General features: G+C 39.7%; 1 protein-coding gene across 6 annotated transcripts in view; it reads right to left on the reverse strand.

Annotated features, from left to right (window-relative positions):
• ASAP1 (ArfGAP with SH3 domain, ankyrin repeat and PH domain 1) overlaps positions 1–16,087 on the reverse strand; it is a 146,898-nt gene that overhangs the window by 37,774 nt on the left and 93,037 nt on the right. For all 6 annotated transcript variants that reach the window (XM_083621926.1, XM_083621923.1, XM_083621927.1 and 3 more), the window contains 4 exons: positions 12,495–12,595; positions 11,827–11,896; positions 1,380–1,467; positions 996–1,044 (listed from right to left, as the gene is read on the reverse strand). In XM_083621926.1, the coding sequence (XP_083478052.1) occupies positions 996–1,044; positions 1,380–1,467; positions 11,827–11,896; positions 12,495–12,595 (308 nt within the window). The remainder of the gene's footprint in view (positions 1–995; positions 1,045–1,379; positions 1,468–11,826; positions 11,897–12,494; positions 12,596–16,087) is intronic.

Raw genomic sequence — 16,087 nt, forward strand, 5'->3', positions numbered from 1 at the left:
TAGGCTATTAAGAATGAGAGAAAAACTTCCCTTTGACAGTACGGATACCAAGTGCTAAACTCTGAAGGGCAATGACGTGAGCCAGTTTATAGCAGTCTATAGCCCACGAACACACTGGCTGCAAATGAGCATCCTAAAAACCAGCTTCTGCAAGCACTGGTGCCAGATCAAGGGCATGAGATAAGCAACAATCTGAAGAACTAAAACAAAGACTAGGGACTTAGCTATACAGGTGCAAATAAAACATTTTAAGTGTGTTTTAAGTGCAATATACAATGTGACGCTAGATGGCAATGTTGAGTCTTATGGAAAATTCAATGCATTTTTTAAAAATCTTTTTTTTTTAAAAAAGCATTTTCAAAACTTTTTTTATATGTGTGTAGATTCCACCCAAGAGAAAAGCTCAGAAAGGGAGGGAACGGGACTTAGACAAATCTTTCCACCAACGATTTCATCGCTGGTACTACTGGCAGAGAAACGGAATAGTATGTTCTACAACTGTATTTATTTTTATTTATTTATTTAATTTATATAAATAACTGAACTGGTCACGAAGGGCTTGGTAGAAGAACAAGGCAATTAACGTAGAGCCTTGAACATCATTTTCTTTATAAAAAAATCATTAAAATTATGCACAAGCAATAATACGATTTAACACAATCGGGCTATGCAGGAAAGCATCAGTACAATCACCTGAGGGGAAAGGGCTATAAAATTCATTACAATATATTCTTAAGGGGATTGGCAGGTGTCAGTGGCAACTCTCCCCTGGAAACCAGTTCTGGTAGAACTGGAAATAGAGTGTGATGCAATGGACTGGGTCCTTAGCTTCCTTTGATACAAGGCGTAAAAGGAAAATGGCAAATGTGGTTGGCAAGCAGTTCCCATTGGTTTTCTGCTGGGAGAGGTGCACGTAGTAAGCAATTGCGTCCAGTTTAAAACCAGTTTTGCAAGCAAACATTTTGCACCGACTCAAGGAACAAAAATATTCTTACGCAACATAGTCTTGCTCGTCCTCTGCCTGAAAATGGTATGTTCTGTTATCTGGAACACAAACAGGTAAAGAAAATGAATGAACATATGAAATGAATTTTACATTGGGCTTTACATTAGATTATCGAAGCTTTCATGCCTTAAGTTAGCCAAGCCTATTTCGCAACCAAGGACATACGCTGAAATGAATCGTCAGCCCTTAAAAATATCTACTTCAAAAGACAGTGTTTTGATCACATTAAGAAATATACAAGTTAGCTCATTTATACGAAGTATCTGGAGGGGCTGATTTCGAAGCAAATATGCAACTTAGAATAACTATGCATGAGAACCCAATTCATATAAATCTACAATACATAGGCTAATTAACTTTACAGATAACATACGTGATATCAGGTCAAATGATTTCTTGTCCTCTGCATTTGGTTTCACCTGGCAGGTTAGCAAATTCAATTTAGCAGGTTGCCTGTTTGACTGAAAAAGAAAAGTTATTTATAGCATTCTTGATTCAGAGACAATATACAGATGTTCCATTTTCTTCCATGCATTTTTATGTTCCTTGTGTGCAGCAACTCATCTACATGCTGAAATATGAGCATATTATGGAAATGAAGAACTGCATATTTACCATCTCATTCAAACTTCTTTAAAAGAAAATTTATCAGAAGAAAACCTATTTTGATTCAAAACTCCGAGTAATCAATTTGTTATGACTTTCTGGCTATGTTATCCCTTATGGAATGCTTTAGTTTTCAGTCTCATTCAGCTTGTACCTAACTATAATGTGACATGCAAATAAGTGTAATCAAGTGCTGATAGCCTCCCCCAGCCCTAAAAAAAACCTGCCTCCAGAAAGGTTGTTTGGAGTGCAAAAGAGATGGGCAGGGAAAGAGAAGAGCCCCTTTTCTCCAAACTGCTGCCTCCCTGGGGATGAAAAGGGAGCCCTAGAAATTCTGCAAAACACATTTGCATGCAGCATGTAGTATACAAAGTAGTGCATATGACGTATTTTGTTTAAGACTGTATAGGAGAAACATCTACCATCAAGCATCAATGCATTGATCAAACAGTTCTTCAATTCTGTTTTTAGAACCGAATTCAGAAGCTACAGTATATGCATCTACTGGTTTGGCAAGCAAGTTTGAACACAAGGGGGCAATGTCTAGTAAAGATTTGTAATCAGAAGGAATTCAACTACTGCAATCTTGTCTCACATGCCCAGCAAATGTTTCCCTGGAGCAATTTATATGCCTTCTTTTCACTCCTTCTCTACTTTCCCATACTTGATCAAAAATATGACAATTTCTATATCAAATTCATGCAGTTTTAGGGTGTTTTAAAAAAATATCTACAATGGCAGCTGGTGTTCCCAAATACAGACTTGTGTGACTGTGCAGATTCTAGACCCTCTGAATATAAAGTTTCTATTACATAATGCAACACTGATCAACACAAAAATAACCCTTTAAAAATGCTTTTGACTGGAAGCATTTCACAGGCTAGGTCAACGTCTCTGGGTGGTGCCTAAATATTTGGGGATTAACAAGATACTCATTTTCTCTCTTTGTTCTGTCCTAACGTAAGAATATCAGCTCCAGCCTTTCCTGGACAGAAATATTAATAGCTGCAGTGGTCCACACATTTGCAATCTCACAAGTAGGATTACTGGAACGTGCACCACATGGAGCTGTAATGTTTGGTCCAGAAGCTGCAGTTACTGCAAAGCGTTATCTGACTTGTGGCTAAGGCTTCCTTCCTTCAACATGTTATCACCAGTGCCGAGGGAACCACACTCACTGCCAATATGCCATGGGCCAAATTTATGGTTTTATCGTTAGCGCACAAAGCCCTATACAATTTGGGACTAAGATATCGGAGGGGTCCTCTCTCTGTATCTGCCCGTTCGCTATACAGGCAACTCCCCATTTATGCGGGGCTTATGTTCTAAGCCACCCCAAGCGTCAGTGAAACTGTGTATGTTTGAAACACCACTGGGAAGTCTGCAAACATCACAACTGCTCCCTCCAGACCTCATTGCTCAAACTCTCCGTAGGTCTCAAAGGCTAGTGAAAGGGCTCCTGCAACTGCACTTGCAAAGGTTTGTGGGACTGTTAGGTGCAGTATGAGTACTCCCCCCCGCCCCCTTTCTGGGCTTTTCTAGGGCCACTTATGCCATTTTAAAAGTAACTTCCGGGTCTGGCATGATGCACAGAGTCACATGTCAATTGGTCATTGCCTGTAATCTTCTGCAAAAGCCCTCTATGTTGTGCCATGTTTGATGGAGGTTCATTCCATGCTAGCTTAGACTGGGTCCTTCAGACCAGTACCACCTATCCTGCTGATTACATCGCCCACTGAAGTTAAGGCAGGCTCCAATGATGTAACAAATTTCACTGGATGCCAGAAGGATAAGTTTAACTCACGGGTAGCATCTGATTTAAGATTTATTTATTTATTGAAAATAGAATGTTGTATGACACTGGTATTTTGTGATCTTTCGTGGTTTATAAATACACTAATATATAAAAAAAAAACCCAATCATTTGCCTCATTTTTATAGGGACTGATCTGTCTGGAAGCGGAATTTGCTAGTGTAAAATCAGAAGGCTAAAGCATGCAGAAGTATGGCTAATCACATAATGGAGATGCTTGGGAGAATGGAGGATCTACCATGGGATATGAGAGATATTATTTGAGGGCATAAAGGTAAAGGGTAAAGGGACCCCTGACCATTAGGTCCAGTCATGACCGACTCTGGGGTTGCGGCACCCATCTCGCTTTATTGGCCGAGGGAGCCGGTGAACAGCTTCCGGGTCATGAGGCCAGCATGACTAAGCTGCTTCTGGCGAACCAGAGCAGTGCACGGAAACGCTGTTTACCTTCCTGCCGGAGTGTTACCAATTTATCTACTTGCACTTTGACGTGCTTTCAAACTGCTAGGTTGGCAGGAGCAGGGACCAAGCAATGGGAGCTCACCCCGTCGTGGGGATTCGAACTGCCGACCTTCTGTTCGGCAAGTCCTAGGCTCTGTGGTTTAACCCACAGCGCCACTCGCGTCCCATTTCAGGCTATAGATAAGAAAAAAATTCTGAGGTTCTCAGAGACCTCCCTGCGCAAGGTGATGAAGGGTTGTGGATCTAGATATTTCTCAATGCTGTTCTGACCAGGCACAGATCTCTTGCGTGTGACAGAATAAGAGATTCTGCCTGGAGAGTAGTTGTGAAATACATCCATGCAAACAGTCTGTATGAATAGAATAGTCAAAGACATATCCAAAGTCCCCTTCTTCTTAACGTAGATGTACAAAACCTTGCACGTGCTAATGTCCACCCTCACTAGCTGCGTGTGTAGCTTTATCTCAGGACTCAGGTATCTGCACGCAGAACTGCATGGACCTTATTTCTTCTTCGGTTTACGGTCCTCTGGCTCTTGAACAATGTATGTTCAAATGCTTTCTTGTCAAGTCTGCAGAGGTTATTTTCCACAGATGTTTCAATGAATTACTGCCAGCAGACAAGTCCAAAGAAAATGGAAATAATGGATATACGCAGCTGGGGAGAAAGGACACTGCTGTTTCAAAGCAAAAAATGTTACATATAAACACGGTCGGAAAGATTTGTACAAATAGCATTTTTTCTTTATGGTATTGCTCTGGGCTTTTAAAAGAAAATAGCACATTGGACCAGCTTGTAGCATCTTATACATGGCAGCACAGAAGTTCATGCCGTTTTCAGTGGGGCTTATTCCCAAGGTAAGTGGGTATAGGATTGTAGCCTCAGTGATGTCAATTGATATAAGACCTTGTCAACGAAGAAAATTAGGGTGGTATAGTACAGTCAAGTTCCTAACAAAGCCTATGCTGGCTTCTATTTTACTCCTCCTATACGAATATAAAATTTACAACAGCCTCAATTTACAAAAATAAAAAACGATTTGCTGAAGAAAACCAACAAAAGCAAACAATAAAATAAATTATGCTTTAACCAGACAGGCTTAAAAATCATGCCTCCCTGGGTGCTTTGCACATCTTATTTTGCAGAAATCCATATCACAGAACTATATTCTTATCATCCATTATCTATTGTTTTTAATGCTGTTTTTGTTTTATAATGAATTTTTATCTTCTGTTTGTAAGCTGCTTTGGATACTTTTGGAGTAAAGTCTGGCGGGATTAACTTGTTAAACTGGATGTGTCGAGGACTCAGATTGGATGGTGGTAAATTCACTGAAGACCAGATGGTTTGAAAGTAGGCTCTACCTGTATATAGCAGGGGTGACCAACTCCCAAGAGACTGCAATCTACTCACAGAGTTATAAACTGGAAGTGATCTACCCCCTTTTTGGGGGTTCAGGTCAAAGTTGTTGAGCTGTTTTTAGGGGAGCCAAAGTTGCTGAGCTTCTTTGGGGGGGAGCCGGTGATCTACCACAGGCGTCCAGTGATCTACCGGTAGATCACAATCTACCTGTTGGACATGCCTGGTATATAGGGATTAAACCCCCTTAACTTCCTTGAATTTGTTGACTGCACTTGACATAGCCCCAGGCTATGTGGACTTGCTTTTGGCTTTCCACTCAAGATGCCATCTTCTCAGAAAAAGGAGACACACTGCATGGAGAAGAACATCAAGAAGTGTCATACAAACATCACACTTACAGAGCTGGGTCGGTCCGTAAGTTGGCAGGTTAAACCTTTTCCCTACAAGCTACTATTTTTTTTATCTTTTTAGCAAACTTTTAACTCTGCTTCATTAATTTACAGCCCAAACCTTGAGGAGAAACAAAGGAGAATTTAAGCTGGCTGGTAATAGACGGTGCGGTAAAATAAAACAACTTTTTTACCTGGTGGCAGTGCAAAAGTCTAAAGCGGGGCAGTCCAATACACAGTCCGCATGTAGCCCTCAAGGTCTTTTTGGGTGACCCTCAAGAACATTTGACACTCCCCCGCCCCGGCCCTCGTGTTGCCTTCCCAAAGCTGGGTAAGTGAGCCAATGGGCTTTGGGAAGGAGGCAGGAGGGCTCTGACGGGGTCCTGGAGGCACGAGAAGGCATCAAATGTTGACCTTGCCCACTTGGTATGAAAAGTTGGGACACCTTGATCTAAAGGGAGCAGTGGGTGAGCAGAGGAATACACTCAGCCTTGGCTAGGAACTCCCTCGCCTGCACCACAGCACAAGGCCCGGAGAAGCTGGGGTTGTATGACATGCATGATCAGAAGAAAATGAAAAATTCTAATACCTCCGATCTGTAAAAACACCAAAATACACTGGGTGGTAGTCAACTAAGTTTTGTTCAGAGCAGACCCACTGAAATTAATGACCACTAATAAGTCTGGTCCATTTATTTCAATGGGTCTATGTTAAGCAAAACTTTACTGATTACCACCCACTGCTCATATTTGAACAGCTGTAAGCTATTTCTATGTTGAAAATTGTGAAAGGTTATACTATGTGAAAAACAGGTTAAAGCGTTTTCTTTCTCTTGCCATCAGGAGGTCCTGGTGCCATAAACTGTTCACAGAGGAGATCTAAATAGAAGAATCACTTCCTCTACTTCTAGGAATACGACAAGGCAAAGGGTGAGTGAGTTAAGGAGTCAATAGTGCTGAAGCAGCTCTCCATAGGTAGCTTCGGAAGCTATCCAAACCAACAATAGTTAGAGTCACTGGATGTAAGCCAGGGCATAGTTTAAAACTGAGTTAAATGTATTGTCTTGGGTGGTTCAAGCTACTTACAATGTTAGGTTTTCTTAAGCAGCTCTACACCTAGCATCTAGCTCTGTATCTAACAATGACGAAGTAAACCCATGATACCTTAAACTACCAACAAATGTATTACAGCATAAGCTTTCTCTATCAGAGCATACTTCACCATTCAATGGATGTGTGTGTGTGTGTGTGTGTGTGTGTGTGCGCGCGCGCACACACACACACACACACACACACACACACACCACAGGTACTGAGATACTAACCATCACTTTCAGTCATGAAAAGTCAATGTTTGGTCACTTACTACAGAAAAGACTAACTACCAAAAAGTTATTTCAATGCTTAGCTGTGCTAGAAAAGAGCAAAACAGACATATGTCACTTCAATTTCATCTCCTGGCAAGTGAAACAAAAATTTAAGTAGCTGGCAACTATGAATATTGTGCTTTATTGTTTGGTTTTAAAATCTTAAAAGCAATATCATCAGTGAGTTTAAATAGCAAAGAAAACAATTATTGCTATGGGAAAAGAATGGTATGTTTATCTTTGGTATTTAAATGACCACTTGCTATTTCTATATTTGCCAGAAAAATCTGCCCACTACAATTTTACCTCCCTTTTCATGGCCTCTAATCTGTTAGGCTTTATAATATTTAACATCTTTCCCCCTTACCCTTTGAATTCAAATCATGAAAGTCAAGTTACGTAAGACTAGAGGGATGAGATATTGGCATTCATCTCATAAGCACAGAGAAAAAGACAGGATAAAGTAGTCATCTAAGTGATATTTAAAGGCAGCAGGAGGGGAAGAGAAACAAGGAATGTGTGTACTATTTATTGGAAAATTATCAGAAAACCTTTCCACTTCAGGCTACCAATAACCCTATTTTCAAGAATTTTAAAATAAATACGGCACTGTCCATAATTTCATTTACAACTGTCTACACCAAAACATCCAGTCCTGCACTGGGCAAACACCTGAGAAGCCTGTTTCATAAATGACCACTTTAAAAAAGAGTTTTTCTTACAACAGTTCTAACAATGTCAAGACTACATTAACAAAGATCTTCATCTACATCATGAATGCCTCTCTGCTGTATTAATAACAACCAGGTGTAAAGTAAGGCAAAAGATGTCTCATGTATGAAAATACTGTAAAGCTGGAATAAGCATTATTAAAGTATCCAAACTTCTACTCATGCATGGCAACCTGAGATACAGAGGTGTGCCAGGGCCTGATGTAGAGCATAAAGTAGACCAAATAAGAGTGTGCCTTGTATTATTTAATTAGGAAGAGACAGGCATTTACATGTTCTGGACATCTTACATCCCTATGCATAGCCAGCAAGAGTCCATCACTGATCAATCAACCAACCAACCAACCAACCAATCAATCAATCAATCAATCAATCAAAATCCAAACTTTTGCCTTGATATACTAATGATTGATATACCACTTAGAGGCAATATAGAAATTTATTGAGTCATGCTGCTGGGGGCATGTTTAAATGACAGTAAGGCTGAGCTCAATAATATTTCTACGGCCATCTCAGCAGCTTTCCTGAGGGCACCAGGGGCTTCAAGAGAAAAGAGGAATTGGGAAATGTTGCCATGTCTTCCTCCAGGAAGAGTGGAATTCTTCTGAGTGTGTCTGGATCCAACCCTTTAGGTCTAACTCCAAGATGGTAAATGCCACATCTTAAAGCTGATTCTGGAAGAACGGCCAATACCTCAGAAATGACTACAGATGACTACGGCTGGGAATAGATGCAATTTCCCCTACTCTCTTAAAAAACATCTATAACTTTTACCTCCTCCACTCACAAATGTACCGTATTTTTTGCTCTATAAGACTCACTTTTTCCCTCCTAAAAAGTAAGGGGAAATGTGTGTGCGTCTTATGGAGCGAATGCAGGCTGTGCAGCTATCCCAGAAGCCAGAACAGCAAGAGGGATTGCTGCTTTCACTGCGCAGCGATCCCTCTTGCTGTTCTGGCTTCTAAGATTCAGAATCCCCCCCCCCTTGTTTTCCTCCTCCAAAAACTAGGTGCGTCTTGTGGTCTGATGCATCTTATAGAGCGAAAAATATTGATCCTTCCATCTCCTGCTCATGTTTCCCACTTTCCTTTCTCGGTGCTAATTATGACAAGTGTTAGTTATGCGTCAAGTTTAGCTAACTTGAATTTTATGTTTAAAAGCCGCTTTCATGTGTTGTTTCAGAACTACAAACTCTGGTTGAAAATTAACTCTGCTTGGCATCCAGGAATGCAGACACAACCATAGTTAGCAGTGAAAAAGGGAGGGGAATTTAAGTGAGCGGAAGAACAGAATGTGTGCCTGAGGGGGGTGCACTTGATCTCTCATCCATGGCTATATTATACAGCCTTTAAGTTTATAAAATATTAATTTCCATGATCATGAAACATGACTACTCAAGGAATATAAAAATGAACAAAAAAAAAACTTACTTCTGAATATCTTTTCTAATTCCAAATGCCACTTAGATTTCTCTATTCAAAAGAAAAAAAAGGGGGAGGCAAAGGATGATTCAACCAAAAATCATCTGCCAGTTATCTTGCTAACAAATGTAAAACATGATCTCAGAGATTTAAAAAGACCAAGGGCTTGTTCAGAAGCAATGACAAACCAAAACTTTCTAGCATAAAATGCACCTGCTAGGTTAGGTAAAGGTAAAGGGACCCCTGACCATTAGGTCCAGTCGTGCCCGACTCTGGGGTTGCGGTGCTCATCTCACTTTATTGGCCAAGGGAGCCGGCGTACAGCTTCCGGGTCATGTGGCCAGCATGACTAAGCCGCTTCTGGCCAACCAGAGCAGTGCATGGAAACGCTGTTTACCTTCCCGCCGGAGCGGTACCTATTTATCTACTTGCACTTTGACGTGCTTACGAACTGCTAGGTTGGCAGGAGCAGGGACCGAGCAACGGGAGCTCACTCTGTTGTGGGGATTCGAACCGCCAACCTTCTGATCAACAAGTCCTAGGCTCTGTGGTTTAACTCACAGCACCACCTTAACCTGCTAGGTTACTAACTTTATTATTAACTTACTAGTATCCAACTAAGGTTTGAACTAGGGAACTACAATTTGGTTTTCCAACTTGGTTCACAGAACTCGCACAAACAATTGTTTGCAAGTTTGGATGCAATGACAAACTATGGTTTCTCCAAGGGGTTGCTGAAAAGTGAAGTGTGTGAAGTGAGGGGCAACGTAAGAGGATAAGGCTCATTCTTGTAATAGCAAGCCATGGTTTGGCATTAAACCTGAATCAAGCCACAATCTAACTCTGGTGAAAGTAAAAATCACTTTGGGGCAAAGCAAAATTTTAAATTAATTATATATTTTATATTTTCCTATCAGTTTGAAAGTTCTGCAAATTTGTCATGTAATCCCATCAGCAAAATAAAATCATGTTAAGTCGAATGTACATGCAGATCCCGCTTTACAAGCACCATGTGTTCCCTGGAAATCATTCAATGGGTGAGCATTCACATTATGAGTCAATGATTTCCATTAATTCCTATGGGAAAAGTTCTAACGTGTTTCTGACCATGGAACGTTGACCCCGAAACACACCAAAAACCCAGAAACCCCCAGAAAAAAATGCTGTTCGATTCCTCCCCCTCCCTTCCTTGGATAACAGCAAAAGGCAAACAAGGAAGTAGAAAAATGTTTTCTATTTGGATATCTGAATATGCATAGCATATAGTGAGGTTTGGGTACCAATTCCTTGTGTTCTGATAAGTGAATTTCTGCATAGTAAGCGTTCATAAAGCAGGACCTGCATGTACAAATTCTACATACTTGATTTGTAGACTTTTTAAAAATCTGTTGCTATATGAACATGTTGTGAAAACAACCATGTTCGCATTTGACATTTGGTACAATGACTAGAACCCACTTAAGGCATATAAAGAAATCACTTTTATTATTAAACACTGTACCATAAAGGAAAAGACTCCTTGTAGAAAAGCTGGCTTATTTATTTATTATGGATAAAGATGAGTAACAGCCCTGTGATGGGAATTTTAAAAAATTCCATGGGATGTCTTCTGTCACATAATGAGCTGGCATTATCATCTGCCAGAACGAGGTGTTCATGTCATCTGCTATTGCCAAAGCACTGCCTTAGCACATTTAAGGTGGGTGATCAGTGATGTGGTTAGACTAGACTTTACTATGTTGCAAATTCCACCAGACTAACAGCTCACCCTGTGAAGTCAGCATTTCCAATTAAGCAGCCATCACGAGACACTTGCTCATCTGTAGCCACCTGTGTCTGATTAAAAGGCCACAGCTAATTAAAAGGCCACAGTGTTTAACCAGATATGGTACCATCAGTAATGGACACAGGCGTACATTCAGATGGAGCTTCACATTTGCTATTAACGCACAAAGCTATACCAAAACTAAAGATGCAGAATGAAATAGCAGTATGAGTGGTGGAGGGTAACCACTAATTAAATGGCAAGAGGTACAGACAACTGTTCAAAAAGTTCCTATTTGTCAGCGAAAAGCAACATGAAGAAGAAAATCCACCACCGTTAAGATCCAAACTATTTGAGTAAGGGAGAAGGCTTCACTCCAAACCTTTAATTACTTAGATTGGAGGACAGAATTTGGGTAGTATAAAACCCTCTTTAACTTGAGAAAAGTGACATAAAAGAAGCAGCTGTTTCAAGAGTTTTACCAAAACTAGAGAGCAGACTTACCAACAGTATATAATTTCAAGGTGTACTCAATGAGAGGCAAGCTACCAGCTCATAGAAGGCTGGGAAACTTAAAAACACCATCCTTAAGGTAAAAAGTACAACAAAATAAAAATGTCTCATTACTTTGTGTGTTTTTAGCGGTTTTGAGAGAGACCCAACAGAGTGGAATATTAAATTTAAAATTTGTGTACATTTCAATGTAATGCTAATTATATTTTAGGGACCAAACTATACAAGATCATAGTTTAGATCTATGTGCAATCCTTTTTATGTGTGTTTAACACACACACACACACACACACACACACACACATGATCTGTAACTATATCAAAGTTACATGGAGCAGAATGCAGTTGGGGTATAATTGAATATAAAAGGTGCAGTATAAAAGACTACTTACGGTTGCATGTGATATGGTCAGAATACCATTTTTGACAGTGCATTTTCTTCTTTGCCAAACTTTCCGTAGGCTAAATATGGAAGGAATGTGGCATAGGAAAAAAGAAAAAAAAAAGCTTTAGGAATATTATTGCAACTACTGGTTGTACTTAAAGCTTGATCCTTTAATTTTTCTAGTACCTTAAGATAAAAACAACATCAATAATTTTCACATGATAGCAGCAGCACGGATACGGCATGCAAAATATTGTGAAGATTACCCAGTTCCATTCATTTATGAATGGTAAATGAATTAATAGGTCATTCCCTGGACAATTACAAGACTTTTGGGCACTTCAGAAGATGCCAGCTTAAGCCAGTTTTCAAGTACAGTCGTACCTTGTTTTGCGGCCGGGATCCATTCCGGAGCCCCGGAACAGACGCAGGGCAAAGCACCATTTCTGCGCATGCGGCAAACCCGTTCCAGTACTTCCGGGTTTGCCGGAATGGATGCTAGACGAGGCGGACGTTAGCGGAGGTATTACTGTAATGTAAGGTTTCACAATATCATAAGCTAAAATAGAAGGCTAATGCTGGTACAGCAGGGGCCCTTTTCATGCAAGAACTCACCATGCATTTTACAGCACTGGCTGATTCCACTTATCAAACACTGTGCTCTTAAGTACTTACCCATCACTCTTCTTTAAAAGATAACCCTTCTTCTCACTGCCGTATTCCTTATTTCCCTGAAGCTGGTGCATACTATATCCTCCTTGCCTGCTCTGTGAATCCTAGAGAGAACATAAAGGAACAAATAATACTTCTCCTTTTCTTTATTAGTTTTCAAGCCCTCTTTTCTTAATACCATTTTGATCCCTCCATTTATAGAACCACTATACAAAAACGCAGTTATCTTGCTTTGAACAACAGTCCCAACTTTTTACACGGACAGTTTCTTTAGCATGTAAAGGATAATGGTATGTTTTCCCAAGGTGATGAAGGTGTTACTTAAAAAAATAAATCCAGAATGTTTTTGCGGAAAAATAAAAATGTTTGGCGAAACATTGCACATAGAAGAATAAAGTAAGTTATACACCCAAAGTGTATTTGCAATACAGATATTTTCATTATTTAACTAGCTTTACCAAATTATATTAATTGGTTTAGCTGATGGTTTAGAAGGGGTGGAATGAAATCCAATGTATACAAGTGTGGGCATGCCTGTATGCATATATTGATATACATATACCGCTGGTGAATGAATGAATGCAGCTACTAAAAGCTGTACAAATTCACTACAATAAGCAATGATTCATTAAAGCGTTGACTTACTCTCCTAGACTTCGATCAGGAAAGGCAAAGGCAACATAGGAAGAAAAAAGTAGAATATTTTAAGACAGCATTTGTTAAAATGAGTATATTCATGTGCATTTTGCAGTCTCTTTATTCCAACATTTCAGTCTGTAGAAAAGGCACAGATAGGCATCTGTAAGAAATAGCTGTGTTTAGATGTTTCATAGCTAATGGTTGCTGGGTAATGGACAAATGTTTCACAGCTCCTCACAAAAAGGGAAAAAGAAGGACTAGCTTGGTAAGCAACGAAGGATAACCATTCTGCAGCTAAAGCGTTTTTATAAAGCTGCTGGTGAATCTGAAACAATTATTTCTACAAATATTCAGCCTATATTTTACCACCTGTCTTCCTCAAGTTTTAATACCTGCAATTCCATTAGCAGAGCAAGGCTCAAAGCCGAAGAGGTTCCACATCTTCAAGTTTTGATTGATATTAATATGCCATGCTCTTCCTGGGTTAAGTTCCTTAATATCAAGTGGAAAGTAGCATCTGAATTAATTTACAAATTCTTACTTTTGGTGAACGACTAGGTTCTAAAATATAGCTTGCAACCTATCAGTTGATGTTCTCCTTATGGGGGGTTATGGCCTTCTATAAAAACTGAGCAATACTGAGTTGAGGTGGTCTCAGAAGGCAACCTGTACGTACAATCAAAAGCTTTTTTTTTTAAAAAAAAAAACCAAACAAACCTAAAAATGGATCTGAATGGATGTTGCTGAATTCCAACTCCCATCAGCCCCATCCAGCATGGTCAATGATCAGGGATGATGGAAGTTCAGTCCCAGGGGGCCACATATTTGAGAACCAGTATAGTGATTAGAGACTAGGACCTGGGAGATTTTCAAATCCCTACTCGGCCACAGAGTTCACTGGGTGACCTTGTGCCAATCATATAACCAGGATTCCATGGTGCAGTTGAGATGTGTCTGTGCGTGCATGTGAGGATGTGGGGTGGCCACACCCACTGCTGGCATGCAGTCCCCAAAGCCAATATAACGTATATTGGAGTTCTGTCCTTATGGTGGAAAAGAATAGCTTTATGGGATAGGATGAAAGAGTTTTTACAAAAGGGGCATGAACAACGCTGGCAAAGCAACAAAGGAAGATCCACTAGAAATCTAGGATTAAAGCTTTGGGGGTTTATTTTTCTTTTTAAAATTGAAAGCATTTGCCGATGATTTGGTATTGACACTACAGGAGCCAGAATCAAGTACTAAAAGAGTACTGGAACTAATTCAAGAATTTGGTCAGGTAGCGGGTTTTAAGTTGAACAAGATGAAAACTAAGGTTTTAGAGAAAAATCTAACAGTGACTGAGAGAGAGAGGTTTCAGAAGGAGACAGGATTAACACTGGTTAAGAAAGTGAAATACCTAGGGGTTAATATGACTGCTAAGAATGTGAATTTATTTAAGGATAACTATGAAAAATGTTGGATGGAAGTGAAAAAGGATTTAGAAATATGGTCAGATCTGAAGCTATCATTGCTAGGCCGAATTGCTGTGATAAAAATGAATGTACTGCCAAGGATGCTGTTCTTGTTTCAAACATTGCAAATTTTGGATAAAATGGATTGTTTCAAGAAGTGGCAGAGAGATATCTCTAGTTTTGTCTGGCAGGGCAAGAAGCCTCGAATAAAATTTAAGATATTAACTGATGCTAAAGAAAGAGGTGGATTTGCCCTGCCAGATTTTAAACTTTATTATGAATCAGCCGCTTTTTGCTGGCTGAGAGAATGGCTGCTTCTTGAAAACACTGACGTGCTGGACCTAGAAGGTTTTAATAATGTATTTGGGTGGCATGCATATTTGTGGTATGATAAGGTCAAAGCACATAAAGCGTTTAAAAACCATATTGTCAGAAAAGCATTTTTTAATGTTTGGATAAGATATAAGGACTTGCTTGAAAATAAAACCCCAAGGTGGTTGTCACCAATGGAAGCGAAGGCTCAGAAAAAGCTCAATATGGAGGCCAAAAGGCCGAAATATTGGGAAATTTTGGAACAAGAGGGAGATAGATTAAAACTACAGAGTTTTGAAAAACTAAAAAATAGAGTGCGAGACTGGCTCCATTATTACCAAATAATGGAGGCATATAATTTGGACAAAAAAATTGGCTTCCAGGTGGAAAAATCAAAATTGGAAACAGAACTGTTAGATCCCAAAATTAAGAATTTGTCAAGAATGTATAACTTGCTGTTGAAATGGAACACTCAGGATGAAACGGTGAAATCAGCTATGATCAAATGGGCACAAGATGTTGGACATAATATTATGATGGCTGACTGGGAACAGTTATGGACCACAGGTATGAAGTTCACGGCATGTAATGCCTTAAGAGAGAATATAATGAAAATGATCTACAGGTGGTACATGACACCAGTCAAGCTTGCAAAAATTTATCATTTGCCCGATAATAAATGTTGGAAATGTAAAGAGACTGAAGGTACATTCTTACACCTTTGGTGGACATGCCCAAGGATTGAGACTTTCTGGGAGATGATCTATAATGAAATGAAAAAGGTATTTAAATATACCTTTCTGAAGAAACCAGAGGCCTTTCTCCTGGGCATGGTCAGCCAATTGGTGCCAAAGAAGGATAGAACTTTCTTTATGTATGCTACAACAGCAGCAAGAATACTTATTGCAAAGTACTGGAAGACACAAGATCTACCCACCCGGGAAGAATGGCAGATGAAGGTGATGGACTACATGGAACTGGCGGAAATGACTGGCAGAATCCGAGACCAGGGAGAAGAGTCGGTGGAAGAAGATTGGAAGAAATTTAAAGTTTATTTACAGAAACATTGTAAAATTAAGGAATGTTAGAAGGATGTTGGAATGAAGTTATGTGGCTTTAGCAGAAATGTTATAAAGGGTTAAGTAAAAATAGACTGTTAATTGGTGAAAAGAGGGAAAGTAAAGTTACATT

This window comes from Podarcis filfolensis (assembly GCF_964270895.1).
Source record: "Podarcis filfolensis genome assembly, chromosome: 7".
Taxonomy (NCBI): Eukaryota; Metazoa; Chordata; class Lepidosauria; order Squamata; family Lacertidae; genus Podarcis; species Podarcis filfolensis.